Raw genomic sequence first — 27,952 nt, 5'->3', positions numbered from 1 at the left:
TATATATATATATATATATATATATATATATATATAGGAACCTGACATTGGGGATGCTAGAGGAACATTTTTTTAATCTCTCAGTAACATAACACACCCTGTAAGTAAGCTATACATGAGTCTATGGGAAAAGGCTCAGCGGAGACTAACTTTAATGCAAGAGTCATTTATGTGACATTTCCAGAGATGAAGGAAAAATGCAAGAACGCGGCGAAGACGCGGAGAGAGAAAGAGAACGGGGAGTTTTATGAGCTGGCCAAGCTGCTGCCTCTGCCGGCGGCCATCACCTCGCAGCTGGACAAGGCCTCCATCATCCGGCTGACCAGCAGCTACCTCAAGATGAGGGCAGTCTTCCCCGACGGTAGGCACTGCATGGGAGCGCCCGCAGAGGGGACAGGCATTATTATAGGCTCCAATTCATTTAAATGTCACATTATTCTAAGGGCCGAAAAGGACAACACACAAGGAAAAAATGTAGGCTATAGATAGTGACATATTTAAATGTATAGCCTACCCATACACTCTGAAACATCTGTCAAAAACACACACTTCATATGTTCTATAATAGTCGATATAGTCAAAGCAAATTGGTAGCCATTCTCTGTAAGAAAGTATCACAAAATCACGGACTATTGCCTTTTTTACTGCATCAGATTATTGTGAAAAATAGTACAAAATACATTCCAAACATAGGCTATAACATATATAAAATTCTGTTAGTTCTCAATATAGAAAATATAGCCTAGCTGTTCCCTTGTGGTGTGTCCATGTGTAAACAAAATACGTGTCATAAACATCCAACTAATATGACTTTTCACACTGTCTCTCTTAAATTGTTTGAAGTAAAGAAGAAGAAAAATAGATCCACGCTCCTTTTTGGTAGCCTACGTGTTTCTTAGTAGGCCTATAGGCCTAATTGCTTTTTATAAGTTGGTTAATGAATAATGTAGGCTACTTATATTGCTTATTCATTAAAAAGTGAGTCGTCCGTGTAACAATTTACCAAGTAACTGCATTACTACATGGAAAACCTAAATCAGCCGAAGGGATTTTCACAACCATGATGTTGTTCTTGTCAATATTCAAAAACAGGCCTAAATGATTTATTAATAAAGCCACGAGTTCCATCTTAAACTCTTTGTAATGAGTAGCCTATCATAGCTTTTTAGCGCTTTAAAACAATGTTGACACGGTAATTAAAATGAAGTTTAAAATAAACTTTAAACTTAAAAAAAAAAAAATAGATGTGTGTTAACATCATTTTCTGATTTCCCCCAGAGAGTTACTACAAAATGTAGGAGCCTTTGTACCACATTAAGACTTTTGCCTTAAAGATACAATGATCAAATAATAATAATAATAATAATAATAATCGTTTTATTTTTATTATTTAGGCTACTTTGACTTCACCGTGACGTAGCCTATGATTCAGTCCTGCTTGCAGTAGTAAAAGTGAAAGTTTGCTCCTTCACTCAATCACCATCTCTGGGCTGTTAAACCAATTGGGTTAATTAGGGTGTCATCGAAGTGTTGAGCTTGTTTTCCAACTCTGATTAAAAGCTGATGTCTACTTTAAACGCCTCACTCATTCATCAAGGTGAATTATTTCATTAGGCCGCATGCAGCTGCGCCGGGGCAGGTTAGAGGGCAGGAAAACAGAGCCTTTCCTCTCTGTCATCACTCATAAAGTCAGAGGGAACACACGGCCTTCTGTGGCCGGGCCACCCGTTAGAGTGAGAGTCCGGCCGCGGAGCCGCCATCACGGCCTCTCTGTCCGGGACGCGTTAACGCCTCGGCGGCGGCAGGCCTGCCCGTTTACTCCCTCCATCAGCCTGGGGAATGGAACGCTCATAGAGCCACCGGAGATGGTGGATTATTGTGTAGCCCTCCCTGTAATCCCAATAAAGCTCCATAATGTAGCCGAGGGCTATGGGGGAAGTCAGAAGATCAGGAAGACAAACTTGGAGTTATCGGCGCGTGGCAGCACTTCATTTGATGCCTTTATGACTTCACCATCTGTTTAATGCTCGCTATTAGGCCTATATGTTTTGGTTTTTTAAAGAAGGTCCTTTATTTGATAGGACAGCTTAGACACGAAAGGGGAGAGAGAGGGGGAATGACATGCAGCAAAGGGGTGCGACTCGGAACCAAACCCGCGGCCGCTGCGGCGAGGACTGTGCCTCTGTAAGGGGCGCACGCTCTACCAGGTGAGCTAACCAGGCGCCCCCGGCCTATATGTTAATATGTTTTTGTGTCACTGTAAATACAGACACGAATTTCAGACAGACAAAAGTCACTTTTTCCAGTTGATCTCCGGCTGCAAATAGCCGATATAGTCCAAGTGGATAACGCGTCGAGACGTCTTGCGTCTGTTTGCTGACCGACCTGCTCTTTCATTTGTTAATCCAGAGCGTTTCCCTCAGGTTGGCCTATGACAAATTAACGGCCGGGACACAGTAGTATCGTGCATCTGAAGGCATTATTATTTCATTGTTTGAAAATAGGTGATAACCCAAAAACGTAGCTTTTATTATTTTTGGATACGCAGTCCATGCAACCGCCTGACGCACAGAAGCCTGATTGTAGTGATCTGTAGCCTGAGTCTTTGCTATTTAATACACATGGTTTCACACACACACACACACACACACACACACACACACACACACACACACACACACACACACACAAAATACATTTAAATGTATTAAGATTAGAAATATGGACTGAACGGCTTCACTATTTTAATGTGAATGGCCAACAGTAAAGATGGCTTTTTGCATTTTATTTTTTTTGCATAGACTATCATTTCGTATTTCAGTTTATTTTATGTTGGTGTTAAGCCTTTGTTATTTTGGTAAATGTGTTAGTTGGAGTTATTATGAGAAGGACAACATCAGGAATCCAGCAAAGTCACATTTGTTTGAGCAATTTTAGCTAGGGGTCAAGCAATATTGAAGCTAGTGGAATAATCTATTATTCAAATAAGATTATGTAGATTTAGCCTACATTTGTGACTAATTTGTGTTTAGTTTAACACTTGTTTTCAAAGCCAGTGATTGTTAGGAAGAGCTTATCATTTTTTTCACGATTCAAAAGACTTCATTTAAAATTGAAGACGAACACAAGTAGCCTACACATTGAAATACGTGTCATAATTTTGCATAGACATCATAGCCATTTTAATGTAGGCTGGTTCTCAGAGATGAAAAGTAAATCATTTACTCAAACATGGTGCCTCTTGTAATTTAGAGGCACTGCTTTAGTTCAGTATTTAACTGCTGCAGTTATTAGTTACTTTTGCAGTCAAAGATTTTAGGTATCAAATATGTTTTGCATTTTAAGAAAATGTGTGTAAGCTATCGCTGCAGTTCAAATTATTCATCAGCCTAACCCAAACCTGCCACAACCTTCACAAAACCGGCACACATTAACATTATTAAAGTGGCAGAGTTTCAGAATATGTTAAGAACTACTCGTGTACATTTCACTGCTAATACTTGTACTTCTATACCCTAACATTTTAATTGATGCCATGTCCATTTCTCCAACGAGTTTTAAAATATAGAAAATGGATACATGTTGAGCTTTGATGATTTCTGGTCCTTTTTCTTTGCAACCCTAGAAATTCAACATTTTGAATTTAGTATTTCCCATCGCCCCTCAGTGCCAATATTCCAGCAGCTCTGGTATGAAATTACAATTGATGTGAAAAGCAGAATTGATTCTACAAAGTGGTCTGCTTAGCAGGAACCCTGTTGTGCATTTCTTTCTGCTTTCAGCACAAGTTTTCAGGAAATGCTTCAGTAGAAATGAAATGCTTTTTATGCATGTAGGCTTCCAAAAAATATTGATTCTGCCTTTTTAAACTAAGTCCTAATGCGGGGCATTTTGTGTTCTAGATGTATGCAGATATGTGTTTATTTAGCTTCTAAAGAAGTTTACCATTTATCTAGAATAATCTGATAATATTCCATTATATGTTATGTTATCAGTTGAACAATATACTCAATCATACATTTAGTTTGGAGCACTTTGACTGTTATCAGTGTATTTTGTCATTTGTTTCTGGGGAAATGTGTGAGAGAGACACATGCAGCCAGTGACAGCTGATTGGACTCTGTGGCATTGTGGATAGACTTCAAACTGATGAAAACCTAATGTTTATGACAGCGAGAAGTGAAGCGTAACACCTTTTACAGATCCTAAAAAAAATTGTCGACAGTTGCATTATAAAAAACAAGCACTGAGAGCTGGCTGGGCCATGATAAGTCACATTGTTGACCCTCCTAGCTCGATGACAGCTGGGCATTTGATTCACAGCAGACAGCGGGGTCTCTGAATGCCAGCATGGATTATGGAAAAAAGAGTTTAGATTAAGAGTGTCAAGCACTAACATTTCACTCCTTCCTGATCAGGTGATGACAGAACTCTCTGTTTCCTCCAATGTTTGTCTTGTTTCGAGCTGTTCCCACACAGACTACCTTGATGCAAATATTATTTTTACCTCCGCCTTAAGCACAAAGTAGGGGTTGGTACACGGAAACGTATCCCAAGAAACGGAGATGCCACTCAGTGTGTTGGCATGTTTCACAAAGCATGTCTCAGTTCTGTCTCCCAAAGCAACACACACTCTTTTCTTCAAGTGTAGAAGTAAAAATAAGTACTGTCATGTCATGGACATACACAATTAGGTAGTTATGGAGTCTGCACAAGGATGTGGATATGGATACAAAGCAGATCAATTACATATTAACATTTAAATTATTAATTGGAATAAATGAAATAAATTATTATATATATATATATATATATATATATATGCTTTAAATAATAACTATAAATAATACATTTCAGAATCAGCTGGTCTCCAAATGAAATGTTTTGTATCCAAAAATAAGTGCCCTGGTCCTGTAGCTCTCTGGGCCATGTGTGCGATTTCTGGGAAACGTGAAAATGTTGGAGCAGTTGTTGAAATACTGTGTGAAAACACTCCTGACCTTACAGATTGATCGCTAATCTGGAAATGGGCCACAGCCTGGGAATTATGTATATATCGGATGATGTGCACAAATCGCATCACAAACCAGTGGCGACACTCAGTGCTGGTGCAAGAAGCAGTGTGCTCTATATGTAGAGAATTGGAAAGTAACTGGAGGACGGGGTCGTGGATGGGCATGTAGCGCATGTGCTTTCCCTAACCTTAACTGTACCACAGCTGCCATGCACAACACCATTAAACATAATCCTAAATGTTGCAGAACGGTCCAATATCAATGCTATGCCCTATTGTCAGATGAATGCAATGTACATACAACAGTGTACCAGCTGTCTGAACAGTAAATGGCATAATTTGTATAATTCTAAATTGTCATGATGAACTAGCTGATCCTATTCAATCCATCTGATCTTTTACACCAGCAGCAGGCAGCAGGTCTTGAATGAGGCAAAAAGGGTTAGTTTGTTAGTTGTCTGCATGTTTGAGTTTTTTGTTGTTGCCTATAGCCAGACCAATGTAGTGGTTAATAAGGAAGTCAAATTAACCAAATTCCCCAAAAATATATTAAATTGTCACTTCCCTTTATTGGTATCTCTGCATGCAGATAGTTTGGGCTTCATTCGTCCCGGCTTGCCCTAACACAATATAATGTAGGTGAATGGAAATTAATTTATACTGGAACAAGACCATTAGCAGCTCTGTGAGGCTGCAGTCTATAGGCACAGCAGTATGTTAGCAGTGCTAACATGCTCACAATTTCAGTGCTAACATGCTAATGCTAACCTGGTATAATGTTTACCATGTCCAACATCTTATTTTAGCATGTTACATTGCTGCACTAAAAACCATAAATGAACCTCATGTTGGCGCTAAAATGGACAGTCAGGCGATCACCAAAGTCAATAGAATTCATCCTCTGGGAGTGGGGAATGCCTCAACATTTGGTGCCAATCCATCCAATAGATGTTGAGGTATGAAACTGTAATTGTACCGTGAACTCACATATCAGATGTGAGTCTTCAGCCTCTGGGTAGATGATGAGAACAGGGAACAATGAAGGTGGGGAGTGCAAAAGTTAGCATGACCCATAGAGCCACAATGGCCACATTTGTGGGGAATACGGCAGGTTGAAATATACCAGAATGTTCCTGCGTTACATTTCATCATTGAGAAGAGTCTACAGGCGGAATACTCTACTTGCTTTCTTGCTGTTGTATCATTTATTGAAACTGCTGCCATGTCCACCTTTGTGCCAGCATCTATCAGACTGTTGAACAAACAAGAACCCCCCCCCCCCCCCCCATCGATCGATCCAGACTTCGACCTATTCTCCCTACCCACTACTCCTACCCTCAGGGTTTTTAGTTTCTTTTAGTATTTTATTAGTTAGCATTTATTTATTCTCTGGTATGATTAATACGGACTATGTATTGTTGTATGTTGGGTTTGAATGTGCCTGACCACAAACGAAGTTGCCTCACGGGAAAAATAAAGTTCTTTTGATTTTTTGTTTTTTTGCTGGCGGTTTCGCCCTTTATTTGCCCACACCACCGCGTAAGAATCAGATATACTTACAGTAATGCGTTATACTAATGTTCTATTCAAACATCCTGCATATGATCAACACACATATGATCATAACCGGGATACTGAGCATGTATGTGCACAGCTGCACCCTTAACTCAAGTTATGTAGTAGTTAATCAGTCGAAGAGAAGAAAAAATTATGAATATTTGTAATGATCTACATCCTAAAATGATCGTCCAATACAATGACATTTTGCAGATAAGACACACTTCTAAAATGCTACTGTTGATGGAAAACGTCAGTATTTTATTCATGCTCTTATTGGAGAACATTTTCCTACATCCCGCCCAGACCTTCAACAGATCCGATGTCCTCTGTGGACATCATAGAACGCTATACAAAATATAACAGGAAACCATAAAGCGTCTAAAGTTTTATTTTGTCTGCTATTTTGCTGTCACATACACATTGCTTTACTCATTTTAATGCAGGCTTTCTGGAGGCTAAGTTCATACTCTAAGCCATGTACTGTAAATAGCATTAAAATAAACAATATTGGATCATAAAATGTGGTCAGGATATCCAATAGTTACTGATAATACCTGCAAATCAGTACAAAAATGACAGACTGTCCCATGTGGAGGAGTCAAAGACAATTTACAGACGAACAAATCTAGGGGATATGAATAAGCAGGTTTCTTATGTTCCATCTCACATCCCTGAAGACTTTTAACAGGAACCGCTGTGTGTGCATGTACACATATTAGACAAGTGCTGTTTATGACACAGACCAGTAGCTGAATAAAGTTGAATTAAACTAAAATATAATGTGCTCTGACGGCACATATATTGGGTGTTCCCCGAGTTAAAGAACTCAGCTAACCAAGCTGCAGTTGTGGCTCTCCCTACACTGCTTGCTTGATGACTGATTCTCCTCAAATGGAAAAAGACGGCACCACCATCTCACTAACGCCCAAAAGCTAAAGCAGACTACTCTGTGTACAGCCAGAATAAAATATCTTATAGAAATAAGGGTAACACTTTACAATAAGGTACACAAAAAAATAGGTAGTTAATGATTAGTTACTGTTTTTGAAAGAGTAACGAATGATTAGTTACTGTTTTCAGAAGGGTAGTTATTCTTTCAAAAAACAATAACTACCCTTCTGAAAAACAGTAACTAATCATTAACTACCTATTTTTTTGTGTACCTTATTGTAAAGTGTTACCGAAATAAGATCTGGCTTGCTTGTCTGGACAAATCCCCATTAATGTGTTTTTTTTACGTATATATATATATATATATATATATATATATATATATATATATGTGGAATGGCTGTGGCCTGGGATCGGTTGATGTTTATTTCCTTTGCAGATTTTTAATGTGAATATTAAATAAAGACATTTCATTATATGTAAATTATTACAATATAAAAAGTCTGACTTGGAGTCACATCTTCTCTGATATATTCTGATATGTTTTTAATATTTTTTTTCCTCAAGTCCGGTGAGTATCAGAGAGTGGAGTTACATAACTCTGGAAGTTCAACGTTTTTATTGGGTTAGCGTTGTGGAAGTCAGCATATCTGGGGTCAAAGTTCAATTTAGTTGAATTCTTTTGCCACAGAACCTAGTAAAAAATGAAAGCGTGCTCACACAGCCACTCTCTCCTCAGTCATTTCCTTGATATGCACAATTTTAAACATGCACGTTTGGTGTGAAAGCCCAGTGACTGTCTTTACTGTGTCTCTCTGAGTATTTGTCTCTTGCATGCTGACTGTCTTACAGTGTCTGTCTCTCTCTGTAGGTCTGGGTGATGGATGGGGTCAGTCAACAAGGTTCAGTCCTCTGGACAGCATGGCTAAAGAATTGGGCTCCCACCTTTTACAGGTCAGTACAGGAAACAACAAACCATGTCCTAGCAGTGCTCTGCCACACTCTACTGTACACTTTTCTGTGGGAGAATGTGCTGCATCAAGCTGCTGCTCTATACCAAATCATATCACTGTATGGTAGTGTATGCTTTGCTATTTCAAATGTTGCTATGCTATGCTTCATTACAGTGCGGGTCAGCAAACAGCAGCATAAAGCCTATGGGCTAAATCTGGCCTTATACCAAATTATTAAAGGCCCCATGACATGCTGCTTTTTGGATGCTTTTATATAGGCCTTAGTGGTCTCCTAATACTGTATCTTAAGTCTCTTTCCCGAAAAGGGGAGGTAACCTTTCCCCTTATGACATCATAAAGGAAAGATTCCAGATTGGCCCATCTGAGCTTTCATTTTCTCAAAGTCAGAGCAGGATACCCAGGGCTCGGTTTACACCTATCACCATTTCTAGCCACTGGGGGACCATAGGCAGGCTGGGGGAACTCATATTAATGTTAAAAAACCTCATAAAGTGACATTTTCATGCCATGGGACCTTTAAGCCCTGCAGTTACAGTTGGAATTTACAACACATAAGGTATTTTGGGCTTCTTCATCACTCATTTTAAACAACAATTAAATACTGTAAATAATATAATATGGACAGCACATGTATGGTGCTTTTAAGTTTTTTAATTATTCAATGTTTTTTAAAGGTCTCGTATTGTAAAAAGTCAAAGTTCCATGTCTTTTTTATTATAAAGCAGGTCGAGGTGCTGGATAAATACTGTGAAAGTATCAAAACGTTCAATCCACAGACAAATGTACACAGCCCGTATTCAGAAACTGTGTCTTTAAACGAGCCGTCAGGACTTCCAGATGGTTGCGATGTAACAACTATACTATGTATAGGTAGGAAGGGCCGCTACAGTGTTGTTACAGTCATTCCCCGACTGCAATGATGGTGCAGAGACGCCGAGAGCGCAGATGCTGGAAGACCCAGACACACTGACCAATCAGAGCAGACTGGGCTTTTCAGGAGGGGGGCTTAAAGAGACAGGCGCTAAAACGGAGCGTTTCAGACAGAGGGTGAATACAGGGATATTCACACAGACAGTATGAAAAAAATAATGTTTTTTCTGAACATTAAAGCATGTAAACATGTTCTAGTAGAAACCTAAAATACAAATATGAACCTGAAAATGGGCATAATATGGGACCTTTCATTTGTTTTTATTGTATGCGTTTTATCAGGAAGTGCTGGCTTTGATCATTACTCATGAATCACTCTATAAAACACTTTTACACTGCATGAACTTAATAACCTGCAGCATGGGGCTTTCCACAACCTGGACTTGTAAGAACCTTTTGAGGCTTGGTACCAGGTTCTTCATTGCATTTCCACTGTATTATAATTAATAAGGCAGCAGTGGGACCAACCATTATTAAAGTGCTGCTGATGTTGCTACAAATTGCCCATTAAATGTATTCAGGGCACTGCGCCCTGTGCATCGAGACACTTCATGGTAACAAAAGCAGAACCAACGGCAATCGGCCACACGTTATTTTACGTTTATCACCAAGTGTCTGCAGTGGAAGAGAGATATGTCAGATAATATGACATATATTTACATATAGGCTAGGTATAGACTACTGCAAAATGTTGACCTATTGCACAGGTCAGGCCATCCGCTGTGGGCTCTGTGTGGTGTCGGTGCATGGGGAGGAACGCAGCTCCGCAGACTAACTTTGTCCTGGGGCGCTCTGCCTGAGGTTATTTCCTCAAACTTGCGCTGGTTTGGTATGTTGGTGACTCGCCGTGCACCCCTGTGCGAGATGTGCGAGAAGAGGTGCAATAGAGAGTGTGACGATGCCTTTCCAGCGACATACTGCATTCTGGGAGCCAAGAACGAGTGCGCGGCCGGCCGATGCCTGCTCAAAGCAGGTCGAAACTTATGTTCCACAATATTGTAGTCATTTTAATTGGTAAAAACACACCTAAAACGTCTTGCTCTACTTTCCACTACTACACAACATCTGCAGCACCACCAAGAGCCAAAAAAGCAAAATATATGACTGTATCATATGCACAGAACAATGGCACCTCCAGCAAAGCTATGATACTCACAAATATAAAAACAAACAAGAATTGCATCTCTCCTATTACCTTTCCTCTACTGGGGTTCACCACTTATTTAAAGGTCCAGTGTGTAACGTGTTCAGTTGTTCATTATCATATGAATATCATATGTTGCCTGTTCACAAACTTGTCCTTTTTCATGAATATTTACCACCACCATCAATTCCAAGTATTCCTTTTGGCTTGAAATTTTACATTTGCATTCGCATGAACTGGGGTAGACGCTCCATATTCATGCTCCATCTTGAAATACGTTAGCTGGTAAGGGACATACAGGACATACTGCTCCGCCTTTCGTGTTTTCGCTGTCACGTGATAAACTCACAGCTGCTGCTAATGCTGCTAATGGGTATCGTAGCTTCCCGGCCCCGGCAAGTTTGAAGAAGGAAACATGGAGGACCACACGTATTCAGAATCCAAATTTCTTCTTCTTCACCCAGAAAAAGAAAAAGGATATTGAAAAGAGCAAGAGAGCGGCTTTTTGAAGCGTGAAGGCTACCGTAGCTGTAATACATACTTTGAACTGCGTGGTGCGAGAGAGTTGATATATGATCTCAGCGCTAGATGGACATTGGATGGATACACATTGGACCTTTAAATTTAGGTATCCATTTAGGTATCCTGCCCTGCATTTTCCCTCTGTAGGAGCTCCCCTATGTCTCCTTTCTTAATATATTGGTCAAATGGTTTCCTAAAATCATCTTTAAAAGAGACCTCGTCTGCTTTTGGCAGGGTATTTGAGTTGCTGTATTCATTTCGAAGCTCTTCAGTCCAGAGCAGTAAAAAGTTTCCTCTGAGGAAAACTCTCTTAACAGGATTCCCAAACTGTTATTGCGTCATGACGGGGGGAGCCCGGTGTTTAAAGGGGATGACAGTAGAATGTAAATGGCCATGATTGTCACAGGCTCTAAAACAGCCACTATGATGTATGATAATGTTTTCTTTCTGATCCCACACCGGCCTAAGTGCACCACAGGTGTGCCAGGCTCTTTTATATCGCGTGACAGACCGCTGCTACTAAAATACCTCCACTACAGTTTCAACTAAAAGTCCTACCAGTACTTTGCTATTACTGCCAATGCTACTCATGGTACTGTTATCCCCACCATAGCCTGGGGAGACACTGCAGGCAAAAACATCAGATTTCAATTTTAAGATGTAAGACTATTGCTTATTTTTGCTTCCATAATATGTCTTCTTTCAGACTGGTGGAAAGAAATATAAAAGGCGTTTATTTTACTACACTTTGTCTATTTGCATCTGTGGATTCCTTTTAAATTCACCAACATTTAGCATTAGATAATAAGATAAGAGAAGATGAGATAAAATTTATTGTCCCAAAAGAAATTTGTCTTGAGCAAAGAGAAACACTGGCAACAGCTGCATGCACACACATACACCAGACATTAAGTACATAACAATATATAACAAGCCAACAATGTGCTCTAGGACGAGCAAAGAGGTTTGAAAATATAACATCTCAGCACTACGCTCACTTTCCACGAAAAATAAGTTACGTATACAGAAAGACAAAGTGAAACAAACATGAAGTGGCAGCAGCACTAAGCGCCGGTCGCCAGCAGAGCAGCGGCACAGAGTTTGCTCTCGGCCTCTAATGACTCATTTGCATTTCAGAAACATTGTAATATAAAAAAAGATATGTCTTAATGTAAGTATTCAGCTGGGGAAGTGGCACTGTATATTTTCCCTATTCACCTGTAGTGTCTTGCAAAATGTGGGGAATTTTACAATCCATATCTTTAAAGGCCGTTTTCTCAAAATGAGTTGTTCTCAGACTCCCGAGCCAGAAGTCTCCACTTCAGTAGCACTTACTGTACATACAAACTTTCCAGTTTCATTCCTATATATTTGGTTCATATATCAGTCCTAACCTGATTTTTAGCCTATAACATTTTATTCCTAAAAACATGGGGAAAATTGATTTTTTTTTTTTTTTTTTATGGCTGTTGACAGTATTTTCTGATTTATGGAGTGATAAAAAGAGATATCCCAAATCCCCTCTGTAAAATGAAGGCTTTATCTAATGTTCAGAATTCTGTTCAGGAAATGTAAGCCAATTGGTGCATACTGTATTTAATTGGATAATGTCCCATTTGGACATTTAAACATACCATTTCAGAAAACTTATAATACAAAAACAAATTGTCTTGCTATGAGTAATCAACTGGGGACGTTTTATTGTGATATCAGTTAGTTAAAATGCTTTCTCCATTCACCTGCAGTGTGTCCCCTTACAGTGCTCATATTCATTCTGCTACTATTTTACATTTTACTAATGCTGATACCACCAACCACTGTTACACTAACACTGCTAATACAATTATTATTATTATTACATATGTAAAATTCCTTATTTGTTTTTATGTTTGAAAGTCTACTGACATTGTCTCTATCATTCTGCTTATATGTCAACCTTTTCAAAACTATTTTCACACACATTTTTATTTAACCCTCCTGTTGTCCTAAACGGGTGAAATTTGACCCGTTTACAGTAACTTTCTATATCAGAACTATGACAAAAGAACGTTGAAAAAAGTGCCAAATGTTGGAAAAAGCTAAAAAAAAACGCAGGAAAAAAATCAACAAAAACATTGATTTTTTTTAAAGCTGAAAAAAGTGACAAAAAAAACATCAAAAACATTGCTAAAAGTGACAAAATACATTGGAAAAAACAACAAAAAAACGTGTTAAAAAATTGACCAAAAAATCACTAAAAACCCGTCAAAAAAGTGACAAAAATTGGAAAGAATGTGACAAAAGAATTGGAATAAAATCGACAAAAATGTTGAGAAAAGTGTAGAAAAAGAACAACAAAATGTTGCAATTTCGACCCAGAAAAACACAAAGTTGACAGGAAGACAACAAGGGTTCATTTTTTCCATCATCTGGCTCTGGCTACTCCTGTGTTTGCTTACACACACCTTAATGTCCCTTGGATAATATATCAGTTGACTAGAATGATGAACACCTACAAAATGTTCACTGCCCGTATTTTTTATATGGTTTAAGAAGTCTGACTCATCATTTTTGTTTGTTTTTCCCAATATTCCCTGAAAAATCAGTAATTGTTCAAATATAACAGAGGATTTAACTGGAATGCTCCTGGATGTTATGTCCGCATGCATCAATAACATAAAGAAGAGAGTGTCCACTGCAGTTAAGAATGAACAAGGTCTTCTTGCTGCAGGTAGCACTCAGAGCATGCATTCCAGTGGGAGAAAATGCAAATGAGCCGCTGATTATTATTTACAGTGTATATATCTTTATGTATTAATTTATATCAATTTTTAGAAATGTATTTATAAAGACACATATATTCCCAGATGTTTTTCCTAATAAAAAAATGAAAAGGGTTCATAAAAAGTTACTTTCAGGGTGAATGACAAATACCAGTCTATACTTACTAAATTACGAAGTCGCTACCACAGAAATGAGGCCGGGCTGGAAACTCTCAGAATAATGACACCATCTATTCTTACATAATATGGGCCAATGTATTGACATATAACATTGTAAAACATGAAAAACATCAACATTTCTAATGTGTCTGTGTGTGTGTGTGTGTGTGTGTGTGTGTGTGTGTGTGTGTGTGTGTGTGTGTGTGTGTGTGTGTGTGTGTGTGTGTGTGTGTGTGTGTGTTACGGCTCCCTCAGACTCTGGATGGCTTCGTGTTTGTTGTTGCCTCTGATGGCAAAATCATGTACATCTCTGAAACAGCATCCGTCCACCTCGGCCTGTCCCAGGTACAGTAAGAGCCTCCTCCTACACCTCAGTGGTACCATAAGGAATACAGTCTCATATTGGAATGTAACATATTCACTGGTGGAATGTAACTAAGTCCATTTACTCAAGTACTGTACTTAAGTACAAATGTTGAGGTTCCTTGAATCTTTTCTTTTAATGCCACTTTCTACTTCTACTCCGCTACATTTCAGAGAGAAATATTGTACTTTTACTCCACTACATTCATCTGACAGCTTTAATTACTAGTTAAACACATTACAATTTTTGCACACATGTAGTTTATAAATCTGATGTTTTATTATAAATGAAACTAGCCAACAATATAACGGCCTACAAGTCCAGCTGAAATTATTAGATTATTAAACACACAATTGATTAGATCATTTACACTTTCTAAAATGGGAGGATTTTTCTGCATCGAGTACTTTTACTTTTAATACTTAAATACATTTTCCTGATGATACTTACTTTTACTTAAGTGACATTTTTAATGCAGGCCTTTTACTTGTAACAGAGTATTTGTACAGTGTGGTATTATTACTTTTACTTAAGTAAAGGATCTGAATTCTTCTTCCACCACTGAACATATAACAAGTAATGTGCATACACATTTGGGATGTGGCAGACATGGAATAGTCTTTCATTCTGCATGAATTCAACGTCTATGTTTTGTCTCAACTTCTGGTCGGTTAGTTGTCATGTAGCTGTTCACTACACAACTCAGCACATTCATGAGCATGTGAAATGTGTGTGCTGCAGGTGGAGCTAACAGGAAACAGTATATTTGAGTACATCCACCCATCAGACCATGATGAGATGACAGCAGTGCTGGGTCTGTGCCAGCCCCCACACCATCACTTCTCTCCGGGTACGTGCACATGTCAGGGTATATCACACATACTGGAAACTCTCAAATGGATCTCAACAGCATATCTCAACCATTATTTAAAACAGGCTTATATTAGAGACAGACCTTTGCTAATTTACCATGTTCCCTGGTCAATGCAAACTAAACTACCTAGCTAAGACTAATGCAGTATAACACAACAGTCCTGCAGTAAATCCTCCTTCATAACCAAGGCCACAAAGAATCTGCGGACGCAGAATTTTCCACAGATTTTCTGCAGATATTTTGCAGATTTTCTGCAGATTTTACACAGATTTTCTGCAGATTTTACACAGATTTTCTGCAGATTTTACGCAGATTTGCTGCAGATTTTACACAGATTTTACACAAATTTTACACAGATTTTCTGAACATTTTCTGAACATTTTCTGCAGATTTTACGAAGATTTAAAAACATAACATAAAATAAAACTCAGAATTGTAACACATCTCCACCACAAGTAGAAAAACAGGCTGCTAAATTCTGCAGATTTTCATTCTGGATCACTGCTGAAAATTTTACATATATTATACATATTCCGTTTGGGTCTGTTCATAAGGTTCTAATGGTCAGTTTTTGATCAAAATATTTAGAGAGGTGCTGATTCAAGTGTATGGTCGTTTTGGAGACTGCAGTCTCTGGTGAACTGTATTGTGTTTTACAGAGATGTGCTTCCCTCATTGATATAAAAAAACTAAACATTTTAACCTTCATGAAGAGAGGATTTATTGTGGATTGCAATACATTTAAATCATTTTGATTGACTGTTGTATGAGACTGCATTTCTGTAGTTTTAGCAAGGTGTACCTGGCATCTAAGGGTACATGTACCTGTTGTCTTCATAACTTCAGTATAATGTACATTTCCACAGCATTAATTCCATCAGTATTATAATAGAGTCATATGAACTATTTGTTCTTACAGCCTCTGTTATTTTCACAGTTTTGCCACCAAAGCTATTGCTAATGAAAACATGACTCAACAGCTTCCCTGGAGATATTGTTAAGTCTGAATGTAGCTTTTTGTTCTGTGAGGTTCTGCACATGCAGGTTCTGTTGGTCGGACACCACTGCTCACTTCTATCCAACAATATTACATAAGCATTACGGTGCCAAATGATTACAGCTGTACGTTATGAGAAACTTTATTTTACTGTGACGATTCATTTTAGATGATGGGTCTTACATAATAATGTAATGATGTCTCAGAGTGTGCTGCTTCAATTTCGACCACTCTTTTTTCAATCTTGGAAGTCTTGAGAATTGCTGTCATGCCCCATTATTAAACTTTTAAAACAATATTCCTGGATTTGTAGACAGAGGGAGTGACCTTTATTTTTTTAAATGTGGGCTGTAGGGTATGTTTCCTTGAAATTCCATGAAATGATCCCGGTCAGATTGTGCCAAAAGTTTCTGGCTGATTGTCCAACCTTAGGAGGAGCAATACAGACAGTGAAGCAACTTTTTACAGCCTCAGATGTGTACTTGCAGCTTGGATTTTACCTCATTTGTAGGTTGCTTTGGACAAAAGTGTCTGGCAAATGAGTAAATGTGAATGTAGCCTACATGTGTTAGGGTCATGAGATGTTTCCAATCATGTCTATAGCTTTATGAAAGCATTAAGGATGTATTGGAGATGATACCAATTCTAAAGTAAACTAGCCAACAATATAACGGCCTACAAGTCCAGCTGAAATGATTAGACCATTAAACACACAACTGTTTGGATCCTTTACACTTTCTACAATGGGAGGAGAGTTCTGCATTGACTATACTTTTAATACTTTAAGTACATTTTCCTGATGATACTTACATACTTTTACTTAAGTAACATTTTCAATGCAGGACTTTAACTTGTAGCAGAGTATTTTTTTTACAGTGTGGTATTAGTACTTTTACTTAAGTAAAGGATCTGAATACTTCTTCCACCACTGAATAGGAGTAAGAAATGGTGACCAGAGAACTGGGTTATGACTTGTAAAAACATACTATGCTGTAACATGTGAGTAATGCCTCTGTAATGTGTGTTTGTGTGACAGAGTATGAAATAGAGCGCTCCTTCTTCCTGAGGATGAAGTGTGTTCTTGCTAAACGAAATGCAGGACTTACATGTGGGGGATATAAGGTAGGTGGAGCCACTGGATTGTCATTTACTCCAACACACATATGATGACTTCATTATGGTAACTTATGGGTCTGGAAGTGATTTAATTTCATAAAGTGATACATAAACAAGTAATTGGTCATTTTGCTGGCTACAAATTTTGGACACTGGAATATTAGGACTATAATAAAACTAAGCTGCTGTATGATCTTTGTCCAATCAACGAATAGAGCCTCTCATAATCATTTCAAGCTCACGTGTGATGCACTGTGCAACAGGTAAAAGAGCAACCATAGACTACAAAGACTGGGAGAGCACTCCTGAAGGAATAATAATGTTTGCTTGTTTGAAACCAAGTATTTATGACAAGCCAGTGGAGAAGTGGATGCATGAAGAATGTGAAAATACCTGGCTCATTGCTTTGTAGAGGCTTGTGTTTTGTAAAGCTGTTAAATCTAATTTACATATACATATGGGTAGTATAATTAACAAAGTACTGGCTGCAATTAAAGACAGGGTTGGTAATGTTGAAAGCTAGCAAGATTTGAAAGTAGCATCTCCTCGGGGCTACATCTAACCCCTCCCCCTGCCCTCTATGCTCAGTCTAACCCCTCCCCCTGCCCTCGGGGCTCCGCCCACACACAGTCATGCACGAGCACCGCTGCGTCACTGCTTCAGAGCAGAGGGGAGAAAGGACCACCATTTGACTTAATGTGTCATTCACCAGTTAGCAAGCACCTAATATTATCATACTAATTTTTAAAACAAACATGATTACTTTTAGCAATGCGGCGACGACACGCATTGAGCTTAGGCTCATACACGGGAGGGGTAGAGTACGCACAGCGGGGCAAGGACGCATTTCATTGGTTCTTTCTAAGCGGACCGCGAAGCACTGATTGGTGGGCGTTTTTACAGGATTACAGCAGCTACAGATGACAGATCTATTTGGCTCCTTTTTCAGAGCCCAGAAGGTATTTATTGCTGTCGGGGTGTAAAGACCATTTCAGACAATACATAAAAAAGTGTACATTGGAAAAAGTTCCCAACCCTGCCTTTTATCTTAGAATTTGTATTGTCGAAAGCGATTCAGTCTCTGTACTGATGAGTCTCTTCTGGTTCCAACACAAAATGTCAAAAGGAACTGTCTGCCGATGCAAATCAGACAAATGTCCTTCTGTCGTAAATAATATATATATATATATTGTTTGCTAACACTTTTCAAAACGCAATTAATATAAATATTAAGTTACAAAACAGCCCTATTTTACTGCAAAATACAGAAAATATAGGTTACCTCTGGTAACAAGCTTGACTATGTTTTCAGCTACTGTGGCTTTGCCTGCACTCTGAGACAGATGCATTCACCACTAACTGGGTGGTACACTGTAAGAAAAAAATTACCAGTACCTTTTCCGTTAAGTATACAGACATTTCTCTTAATCCCCAAATGGAAAATTCTGCAGATTTACAGTATCCTCTGTACCTTTAAACGGACATTTCTGTTAATCCAAAAAAAATCAAAATATGGAAAAACACCTGTGAAAGATCATTACAGAAAATTCCTTCATATTAACACAGTATATTAGACAGATTTCTACTGACTTTCCAAACAGTGTAGCATGTACTCTAAAGGTGTAGCTGCTAGACTCAGCAGGGTAAGCAGTAAGGGGACTACACATGCACACATAGAACTGGAGTTACATCCAGGTAACTGCCAGTATGTTTGTTTGTTTTTGACATATGTGTGGGCCTCTAACAGGATTTGTTACTTGCGTATAACATGGGTTAAGGTTGTTAAAGGAACACGCCAACTTATTGGGACTTTGTCTTATTCACCGTATCCCCCAGAGTTAGATAAGTCCATACATATCCTTCTCATCTCTGTGCGTGTCGTAACTCTGTCTGATGCACCCACCGCTAGCCTAGCTTAGCACAGATCCTGGAGGTAACTGGCTCCATTTAGCCTACTGCTCCCAATAAGTAACAAAATAATGGCAACATTTTCCTATTTACATGTTGTGATTTGTATAGTCACAGCGTACATAACAAGGTCACATGAGACACAGCCATCTTCTAACCGGATACATACTGGGAACTATATTCTCAGAAAGGCAAAGCACTGCTACTTCTGCTACTTGGGCGGAGTGATATTACTCCAACTCTCAGTGAACTCCAGGTGTACTCTCTGCTCCTCACCACGGGGCTTCTCAGGTGCTGCAAGCAAATCACTCCACCCAAGTAGCAGAAGTAACAGTGCCTCGCCTTCTGAGAATATAGTTCCCATTTTGTATATGGTACACAACATGTAAATAGATAAATGTTGGCGTTATTTTGTCACTTACTGGGAGCAGTAGGCTAGATTATTTGTTTGGAGATTGTGATCATGGATGGATAATATGGCAGTAGGTGGACAGCCCAGGGACAACTGGTAGCAGTAGTTGCATAATGGTAGTTGCAAAGTTTAGGGAACACTGAGCAACCTTAGTTCAAATCACAGTCTGCTCTCGAATAAAGTGTAGTTTGGTTTCCAAAGTACCAAGATCTTGTGTTTGGTAAAATCCCTTTCAACTTTTCCCATCACTCTGAATTCCTTTTGAAAGTGTAAACTTGTAATGAATGACATTGGTGTCATGCTGTGGTTCCCCAGGTGATCCACTGCAGCGGCTACCTGAAAGTGCGTCAGTACATGATGGACATGGCGCTGTATGAATCCAGTTATCAGACTGTGGGCCTGGTGGCAGTCGGTCACTCCCTGCCCCCCAGTGGTATCACCGAGATCAAACTCCACAGCAACATGTTCATGTTCCGCGCCAGCCTGGACTTAAAACTAATTTTCCTGGACACAAGGTAGGAGAGAAAGCTTGACTGAGCGGGTTGATAGAAAAATAGAAAAAGCCATGATATCTTGATGATCCCTGTATGGAATTTGAAATCATAAAAACCATCACAAATAATCATTTGTAATTACAGAACAACCCTTTCTACAACACATGCATAAGATACCATGTTAAAGAATTTTGAATTATGTACACAAAATGAAATAGTTAGCTGGTAACCCTCTGAGGACGAAAGACGCACCGGCCAAACGAAAAAAAGCAATATTACAAAATTTCATTTCAGACATTTATTTACTATTTTAATCATATATAACCATAAAGCTTTGGTGAACTTATTTCAAGCACCGAAACAATTTCTACAACACATCATAAGTTAAGGTTTGTTTTCAAAAGAGATTTGAGGGCTTTCAAAAAGCCAACATTAACGTTTCAGCTTAAGTGCCAAATTGTCTCTTTACACATTGCTCTAGAAAAAATGTGGCCGTCACTATAAGGAAAGCTGAGTTTGTTCTGAACATTTTGATATGAAACACATGGGACCAATTATATGCAAATACCTTAAAAATGTACATTTAAAAAGATGTGTGAAAATGCCCTTAGACCTGAGAGGTTTAAATATGTAGATTGCTGGATTGTTAACTAAACATTGTGATGCACTTGAGCTTGAACCGATGTCCAAATCCAGCCCTGACTGTTAGCCTGTGCCTTCTCTCCTGTGTGCTGGAGCCAGGGTGGCAGAGCTGACAGGCTTTGAGCCTCAGGACCTGATAGAGAAGACTCTCTACCACCACGTCCATGGCTGTGACATTTTCCATCTGCGCTATGCTCACCATTTATGTGAGTCCCCGAAAATCTTTAGTCACTCTTGGGTGGGATGGTAAGTGGAAGTTAAGTGACAATCAACAATGTAATGGCCTCAGAAAAAGACAGCAAGCTTGAACCCCAGAATATGACTCACAGGCAGACAGGTTAAGATACAAGTTCACAATTACCTGAATCAAAAACACAGGCAAGGGTCAAAACCAGGAAGGCAGTCCGAACAGGCAAACTTATCCAGAAAGGGGTGAAGTAGAGAATCAACTATCCGTGTTTAGTTTAGTTTATCGGTTTACACATATACCAATACTACAGATTAATATACACATAATCAATAAAAGATGTGATGGAGAAATGCAAAAAACCCTCAGAGGGGTTTAATCTGGGCACCCTCCAATGCATAATCCAATTAAAATAGAAAGAAACTTAAATACTGATAAAGAAACTAAAATACTGATAAGATCAGGTAGGCAGAATCAGGCAGGCAGAAAAAGGCTTGAACGCTATAGGGTGGCTGCAAACTGAACAATCTGGCAAAGACAAAGTGGGAATGGGCTGGCAATTATACTGCAAGACGAAACCGGTGAGAAGGTGGGTGGGGGTGGTCAGGTGATTGGAATGGTGGGAAACGGGGTTACTGCAGAGCAGGAGGATGTGGCTGGATCTGAAAAGGAGAAGGAGAGATAGTATTGCACACAGGGCTTAAACTACGTAAACAGCTATTTTGTATATTATATTATATTTGTTTCTGTTTCTGTATTTATTGTTTATTTCTTAATAACTGTCCGTAACTACTGGATGTGTGGTAAGCATCTGTTTGCTATCAAGTTCACCATATAAAACTAAAATAATATGTCAATATTTTGTTCACAGCTTGTTTCTGCTGCCCCCAAGTGACAAAATCCTTTAGCTATTGCAGGTTTAAAGTCCGTTGAGAATTGTTTCTCCAGCATACTGCTGGTTATTAAAAAAGAGGCCCTTCCTGTGTGATTCTAAGGGGCTGATGTCAGATCTGACCATTTTTCTCTTTGATCCGGATCTTTGTGTTCCCTGTAGTACTGGTGAAGGGGCAGGTCACCACTAAGTACTACCGCATGTTATCAAAGCATGGCGGCTGGGTGTGGGTGCAGAGCTACGCTACCATCGTCCACAACAGCCGTTCCTCCAGACCTCACTGTATTGTCAGTGTGAACTACGTCCTCACGTGAGTAGGCGCCCTCCCCCCTCTAATAATCCATGTACAACCTCCAGTTAAACCAGTACAAAGCTACACAGGGCCTGCCTGTTTGCACACAGTGACATCGAATGCAAGGAGATGCAGTTATCCGAAGACCAGAGTCGAGCCACTAAGCCTGGTCTCGGTCTCCCTTCCACTCAGGACCACCGCAAACATCTCAGAACCAAAGCAGTCAAGATGAAGCCCAAACCCAGAGCAGCTCCCTATCCTGAGGTGGGACTTCCACTTGGCTTACTGAGTGAACAAAAGGTGAATGTTTTCACACAGTTATGATGGAAAATGGTTTGTTTCCCCATGTTAAAGCTTTAGTGCGTACATTTTTTATATATATATTAATGAACGTATGTTACATTCAAGCCATTTCCAAATGAGTTGCTACAAAGCTAATTAAGACTATCAGCTCCACACAACTCTCTCTGGATTTCTCAGTATGACTATGTTTACAAAAATGGTCTCATCCGGCGACTTTCGCGCGCAGAAGCTTGAGTGGATATAATTACCTCTTCCATCAGAGTCCATCATGTTTTTTTAATCCTCTGTGTCCTCCTTGGTTACTAGCAACTGTGTGAAGGAGGGGTGGGGGGTGTGCAATCACGGAAGGCTTGTATCATGTGGACGCGCCAACAGTTTTGTTGTCATTGCTTAGAATTCCTCATCGGCGGGGACTGAAACTACGCGCTATAGCTTTAAAGAACATAATATAATCTTGAGCATGCAATTCAGATCTTGAAGTGCTGCTGCATACACACTTGTATTCCTGTGTTTGCAGCAGTAGTTTTGTTTTCAGTAACCTTCTCTATGCTGTTTTGTGTTTGTTCATGGATAGCAGCAGGCTGCTAGCGTCTTCCAGCCAGACCGCTCGAGCTGCTCCCCACAGAGGGGGCTGTGGAAGGAGAGATCCCCGTACCCACTGACCCCATGCAGGGAGAGGAGCTCCAGCTTGAGCCCTGAAGCAGGCCAAGTGTCCGGCTGCGGCCCCACTTACAACCTGACCCTGCACTACCCCTACAATCACCGACATCTGGATGCTCAGAGCCAGCTGCCGTGCTCAGCCCCGTCCTCTCAGCTGGCTCAGCAGATCATCGGCTCCCTGCACAGCAGAGGGTCCGTTGGCTGGAACATCAGCAGCCCCCCAGCACCCAACAAATACACAGGTACACTCTTTATCTAACAAAGGAACCACAATTAAACCTCATTAAGAGGTAATTGTACAATCTGTAGATGTGTTTCTTTTTACCTTCTTTTATGTTGCCCTCATTATGGAAAATAGCTCTTCTGTTTCCAATCCACAAAGGTGGTGATACCTAAACAACTATTGGCCTCTATCCTAAAATTCTAGAATCACTGGTCAACACTCAACTAAAGTACGTGCCTTGCTGGAGGAAAATAATGTCCTTCAGCCACAGCAGTCAGAAAGTTAGACGTGCTCAGAGTAGAAATGCAGTGGATAACATTGTCAGCTTACTTCATAAAAGGCCATCTTTGTAGATCTCCAAGGCTTTTGATACCTTACTGTAAATCAGTTTATTTGTGACACTTACTGTATGGTTAGCCTGTTTACATTTCTGGCATTGTGGACATTTGGTTTTTGCACCTTATTTCTAATCTTTATTGTTTATGTGCACTTTTTACAATTACACTATTTCCTACTTTGTACTGCAACTGCTGCACCTCAGTGTCCCTCGGGATTAATAAAGTTCTATCTTATCATACTTTTTGATACCACTGATCACAGCATTTTGTTAAAGCCTCTGAACACTCACACAGGTGTTTTCAGTTGTGGCTGATTAGACCTCTGCTCAGGTTGAAGGCGGGCCAGAGCTTAGATGGGGAACTTTTTAGGTCACAAATCTTCATCTACCAATAAGAATGATAAATCTGCCATTTGTTCCGCCCTAACTAGTGCAACAGAGCTTAACAGCTGACTCAGGAAGATGTCAATCAATCAGTCTGTACACACCCACACAGTCCTGGGAATCAGCCACATTAACTGGAAACACCTGTGTGGGTGTTCAGAGCCTTTAAGTTAGCTGCTTTTCATGGGTTTTGACAATTGTGCTTACAGCTGATTCAGATCATCAATAGTACCTATTGCAATACTTTAAAAAAAAAAATAAGGTAGTCATCAGCAAGTAATATGAATTCCTCAATCAGAAATAGAAGTCCCTTCTATTTCACTATTTTTAACATAGTGGAGTAAGAAGTTGTGCGCATAGAAGAAATAAAAATGGTTGGGTGGTGATGGCGCACATGGCTTTGGTGTGGGAGACCTGCGATACATCAACCAATGTGTCCCTAAGCAAGGCACTTAACTCCTAGTTGCTCCAGAGGCGTGTGCCCTCTGACATACTGTATGTAGCAATTGGAAGTCGCTTTGGATAAAAGTGTCAGCTAAATGACATGTAACGTAATGTAAAAAATAGCGATTCAGGGCAGCTCTGTCTAATTTCTCAGCCTAAATGAATTCTTGCAGATGTGACCTAATATAACTATTATAGTTTGCATATATCTTCCTAAAGGTTTCACAAAAGACGTCACTAAAGCCAAGTTTTTATGCTAAGAAAAAATAAAGTTATGCTTATGGTATCAAAGGCTTTATAACGTAAGAAAACTTTTTTGCACACCTCTTTTGTCGGGCAGGTGCGTAGGATGTGATCAAAAGTAGCAGATCAAAAGCTTAGAGAAAAGTCCCGCACACTGACCATTACGCAAGCAATAATTTATTTAGAAAAATACAACGTTTCGGTCTCAGACTGAAATGGATTTTTCTAAATAAATTATTGCTTGCGTAATGGTCAGTGTGCGGGACTTTTCTCTAATCAAAGGCTTTATAAAAAATCAGGAAAGAAGATTAAACTGTCATGGGGAAAGTCATTAAATCTAAGCCTAATATTGTTATGAAATATGTCTTCCTTTATTAACCTTCATTTGTCTACTCTAGTCTCTTTTATTGTGACTCTGGTGTTAATCATGTTTGGAATATGATATGGAACATAACCTGCTTTTTAACATCACAGACATGATCAGTCATTTCTGTTCTGAGGTCATGGTATTATCAGTAAGACTTTCACTTATGGATGTCCTGATCACTATCCTTCATTATACAGCTTACAGTGTACCGTTTAGCATTAAGAGAATATTGTTTCCTATAATATATTTGTATAGTGTCCTGTAGTAAGTTCTATGATATCCACACAGAGTCAGTGTGGATCTGTTGCAGGTAGGTCTGGATATAATTTAGACCTTCTTTAACTTCAACTTTAACAAAATACTGAAATGTTCAACAAGCAGCAGCAGTTTAGAGAAGTGCTGCAAAATGGGATTACCAACGACATCGACAACAAAAAGCTGGTAACTAGACATTGCTGCTAACAGGAAGCATATTGGCCACATTAAAAAGGTTTAGCACATTTTAGAAATCCACACATGTCCACCCAACAGGCATGCCTGTGGTTTTTAAGATATGTCTGCTTGGGAGAGTGTTTAAAGCTTCATTTCAGAGGTGGAATGCTGGCTCAGTGTAAGAGCCCATCACAGAGAATAATAATGTGTCGCCAGGTTATAGTTTTTAGTTTTGGCGGACAATAACATGAGCCTGGATATTAGTGTAACATCATACCACAATTTAAAAAATGCAGTGGGGGAATGTAACTAAGTTCATTTACTCAAGTACTGTACTAAAGAACAAATTTAAGGTACTTGTACTTTACTTGAGTCTTTTCTTTTCATGCCACTTTCTCCTTCTACTCCGCTACATTTCAGAGAGAAATATTGTACTTTTTACTCCACTACATTCATCTAACAGCATTAGTTCCTAGTTACTTTACACATTAAGAGTGCAACAGAATATATGTAGTTTATAAAATATGATGTTTTATTCTAAAGTAAACTAGCCAACAATATAACGGCCTACAAGTCCAGCTGAAATGATTAGCCCATTAAACACACAACTGTTTGGATCCTTTACACTTTCTACAATGGGAGGAGAGTTCTGCATTAACTACTTTTACTTTTAATACTTTAAGTACATTTTCCTGATGATACTTACATACTTTTACTTAAGTAACATTTTCAATACAGGACTTCTACTTGTAACAGAGTATTTTTTTACAGTGTGGTATTAGTACTTTTACTTATGTAAAGGATCTGAATACTTCTTCCACCACTGAAAAAATGTATCTCTTCAGAAGTCTTTAGACCAGCTTCATTAACACACTGCCTGCTTTGATGCTGCCTTCTCTCTTGCAGCAGATGTTCTGGTGTGATTTCAGCCTCTAATGAATACCCCCCCCCCCCCAGGCCCCGTGCTGGCAGCTGACCGTAGGTACCCTGATGAGCTCTACCATGATTGTCCCAGCAGCACCGACCCACATGCTACCAGCAGGCTGAAGGAAGAACCCTACGAACATTACATGCTCGTCCACAGCGAGGTGTCTGAGCTTTGTCCACACCCCCGCCCTCACGCCAACAAGGACAGTAAGCCTTTAAACCCGGAGGTCCAACATCACACAAGAGGTGGAGAGGGGCCCGGAGGTGACCGGGCCCTTGCCTGCCCTTTGCTCAGCGGCCTGGTACTGGGTAAAGCTGAGCAGGGCGGCCCGCTGCACAGTGTGGGCCAGCCTCTCCCTGTGCAGATGGCGCTGGAGCAGAGGAGGAGGCGGTGCATGATGGAAGCTCCGTACAGCCACCCAGCTTCAGGATATCCACACCCTGCCAACGGCCCCCAGCACCAGCAGCACGGAGCAGCCGCGGAGCTGCTGCAGCCCAGAGCTGCTGGGGACGACCGGAGGATGTTGATAGGTATGGGGGTCGGGGTGGGACTTCCAGCCCAAGCTCCATATATGTCTTTGAACTTCCATAAGGTCTTGGGCAAACATGGTTCAATTAAGGCCCCCGCTTTTACCACACTGAGCCATATAACAGACGGCCACAGTTGCCACGGTAAAGAGACAGCCTCTTACGGCTATAACAGCCAGAGCCAGAGTCCCAGCTCGGGCTCGTCGCCTGACAGCCACAGAGAGATCCCACATTACATCGGCACATCCGTTATTATCACAAATGAGAGGTGACCCATGCAGGACAGAAGATCCGGAGACTCTCAAAGCCATAACTTTGACTGCTTCGAAGACTCCAGCCAGGTTGAGCAGGGGTGTCGGACTGGGGGTGGAAAGGGGACTGAGTACCCAGGCCCCTCATGTGAGGAGGGCCCAAAAAGATTCTAGAATGAATAGCTGTGGATGTGGGGAGAGGCCCATAGAGAATGCCTTTCTACAGGGCCCAGAATTTTGATATACGCCCCCTGAGAGTGAGACTTTCATTTTGCACTCCTGCAGGATAGTTTGACACGCAATAGGGCATTACAGCTGTAAGCTGATTTTTTTTCTCTCCCATGTTGTACGTCCTATAAAAGATCAACCTGAACATGTTCTATAGAATATATATGCAATACAGCTTTCGCAGGAATCTTATTCACTTTTTCTTTTATTATTATTATTCATCCCAAACTAAGGGCCTAAACATTATATATTATTTGAACCTTGTTCGTTCTTAAATAAAATATTTTTTTTTTATTTAAATTTGCATACATGGAAATACCATGTCTAACTTGGTAGGTTCCATAGTGATGCCAAGCATACATCAATAAACTAAAAAATCTCTCTCAATTTTTTTTGGCAAATAAACAGATTTGCAAATCCTGCACTCGACCCAGTGTATAACTGTGTGTGTGTGTGTGTGTGTGTGTGTGTGTGTGTGTGTGTGTGTGTGT

General features: G+C 39.8%; 1 protein-coding gene across 2 annotated transcripts; it reads left to right on the top strand.

Annotated features, from left to right (window-relative positions):
• The first annotated feature begins 38 nt into the window (after positions 1-38).
• sim2 (SIM bHLH transcription factor 2) lies at positions 39-27,429 on the top strand. 2 transcript variants are annotated; one of them, XM_031311155.2, is made up of 11 exons: positions 39-361; positions 8,337-8,419; positions 14,212-14,301; positions 15,062-15,170; positions 17,228-17,313; positions 19,943-20,142; positions 20,863-20,969; positions 22,005-22,152; positions 22,245-22,434; positions 23,012-23,339; positions 26,485-27,429. In XM_031311155.2, the coding sequence occupies exons 1-11, from the start codon at positions 124-126 to the stop codon at positions 27,252-27,254; spliced, it is 2,349 nt and encodes a 782-aa protein (XP_031167015.1). In that variant the 5' UTR covers positions 39-123; the 3' UTR covers positions 27,255-27,429. The 2 variants fall into 2 exon arrangements, with proteins under 2 accessions (XP_031167015.1, XP_031167016.2); XM_031311156.2 differs by lacking the exon at positions 39-361 and having other exon boundaries at positions 8,248-8,419; positions 23,015-23,339.
• The last annotated feature ends 523 nt before the right edge of the window (positions 27,430-27,952 follow it).

This window comes from Sander lucioperca, chromosome 13 (assembly GCF_008315115.2).
Source record: "Sander lucioperca isolate FBNREF2018 chromosome 13, SLUC_FBN_1.2, whole genome shotgun sequence".
NCBI lineage: Eukaryota > Metazoa > Chordata > Actinopteri > Perciformes > Percidae > Sander > Sander lucioperca.
Note: the sequence above shows the minus strand (reverse complement) of the source record. Positions and strands in the feature narration are given on the sequence as shown.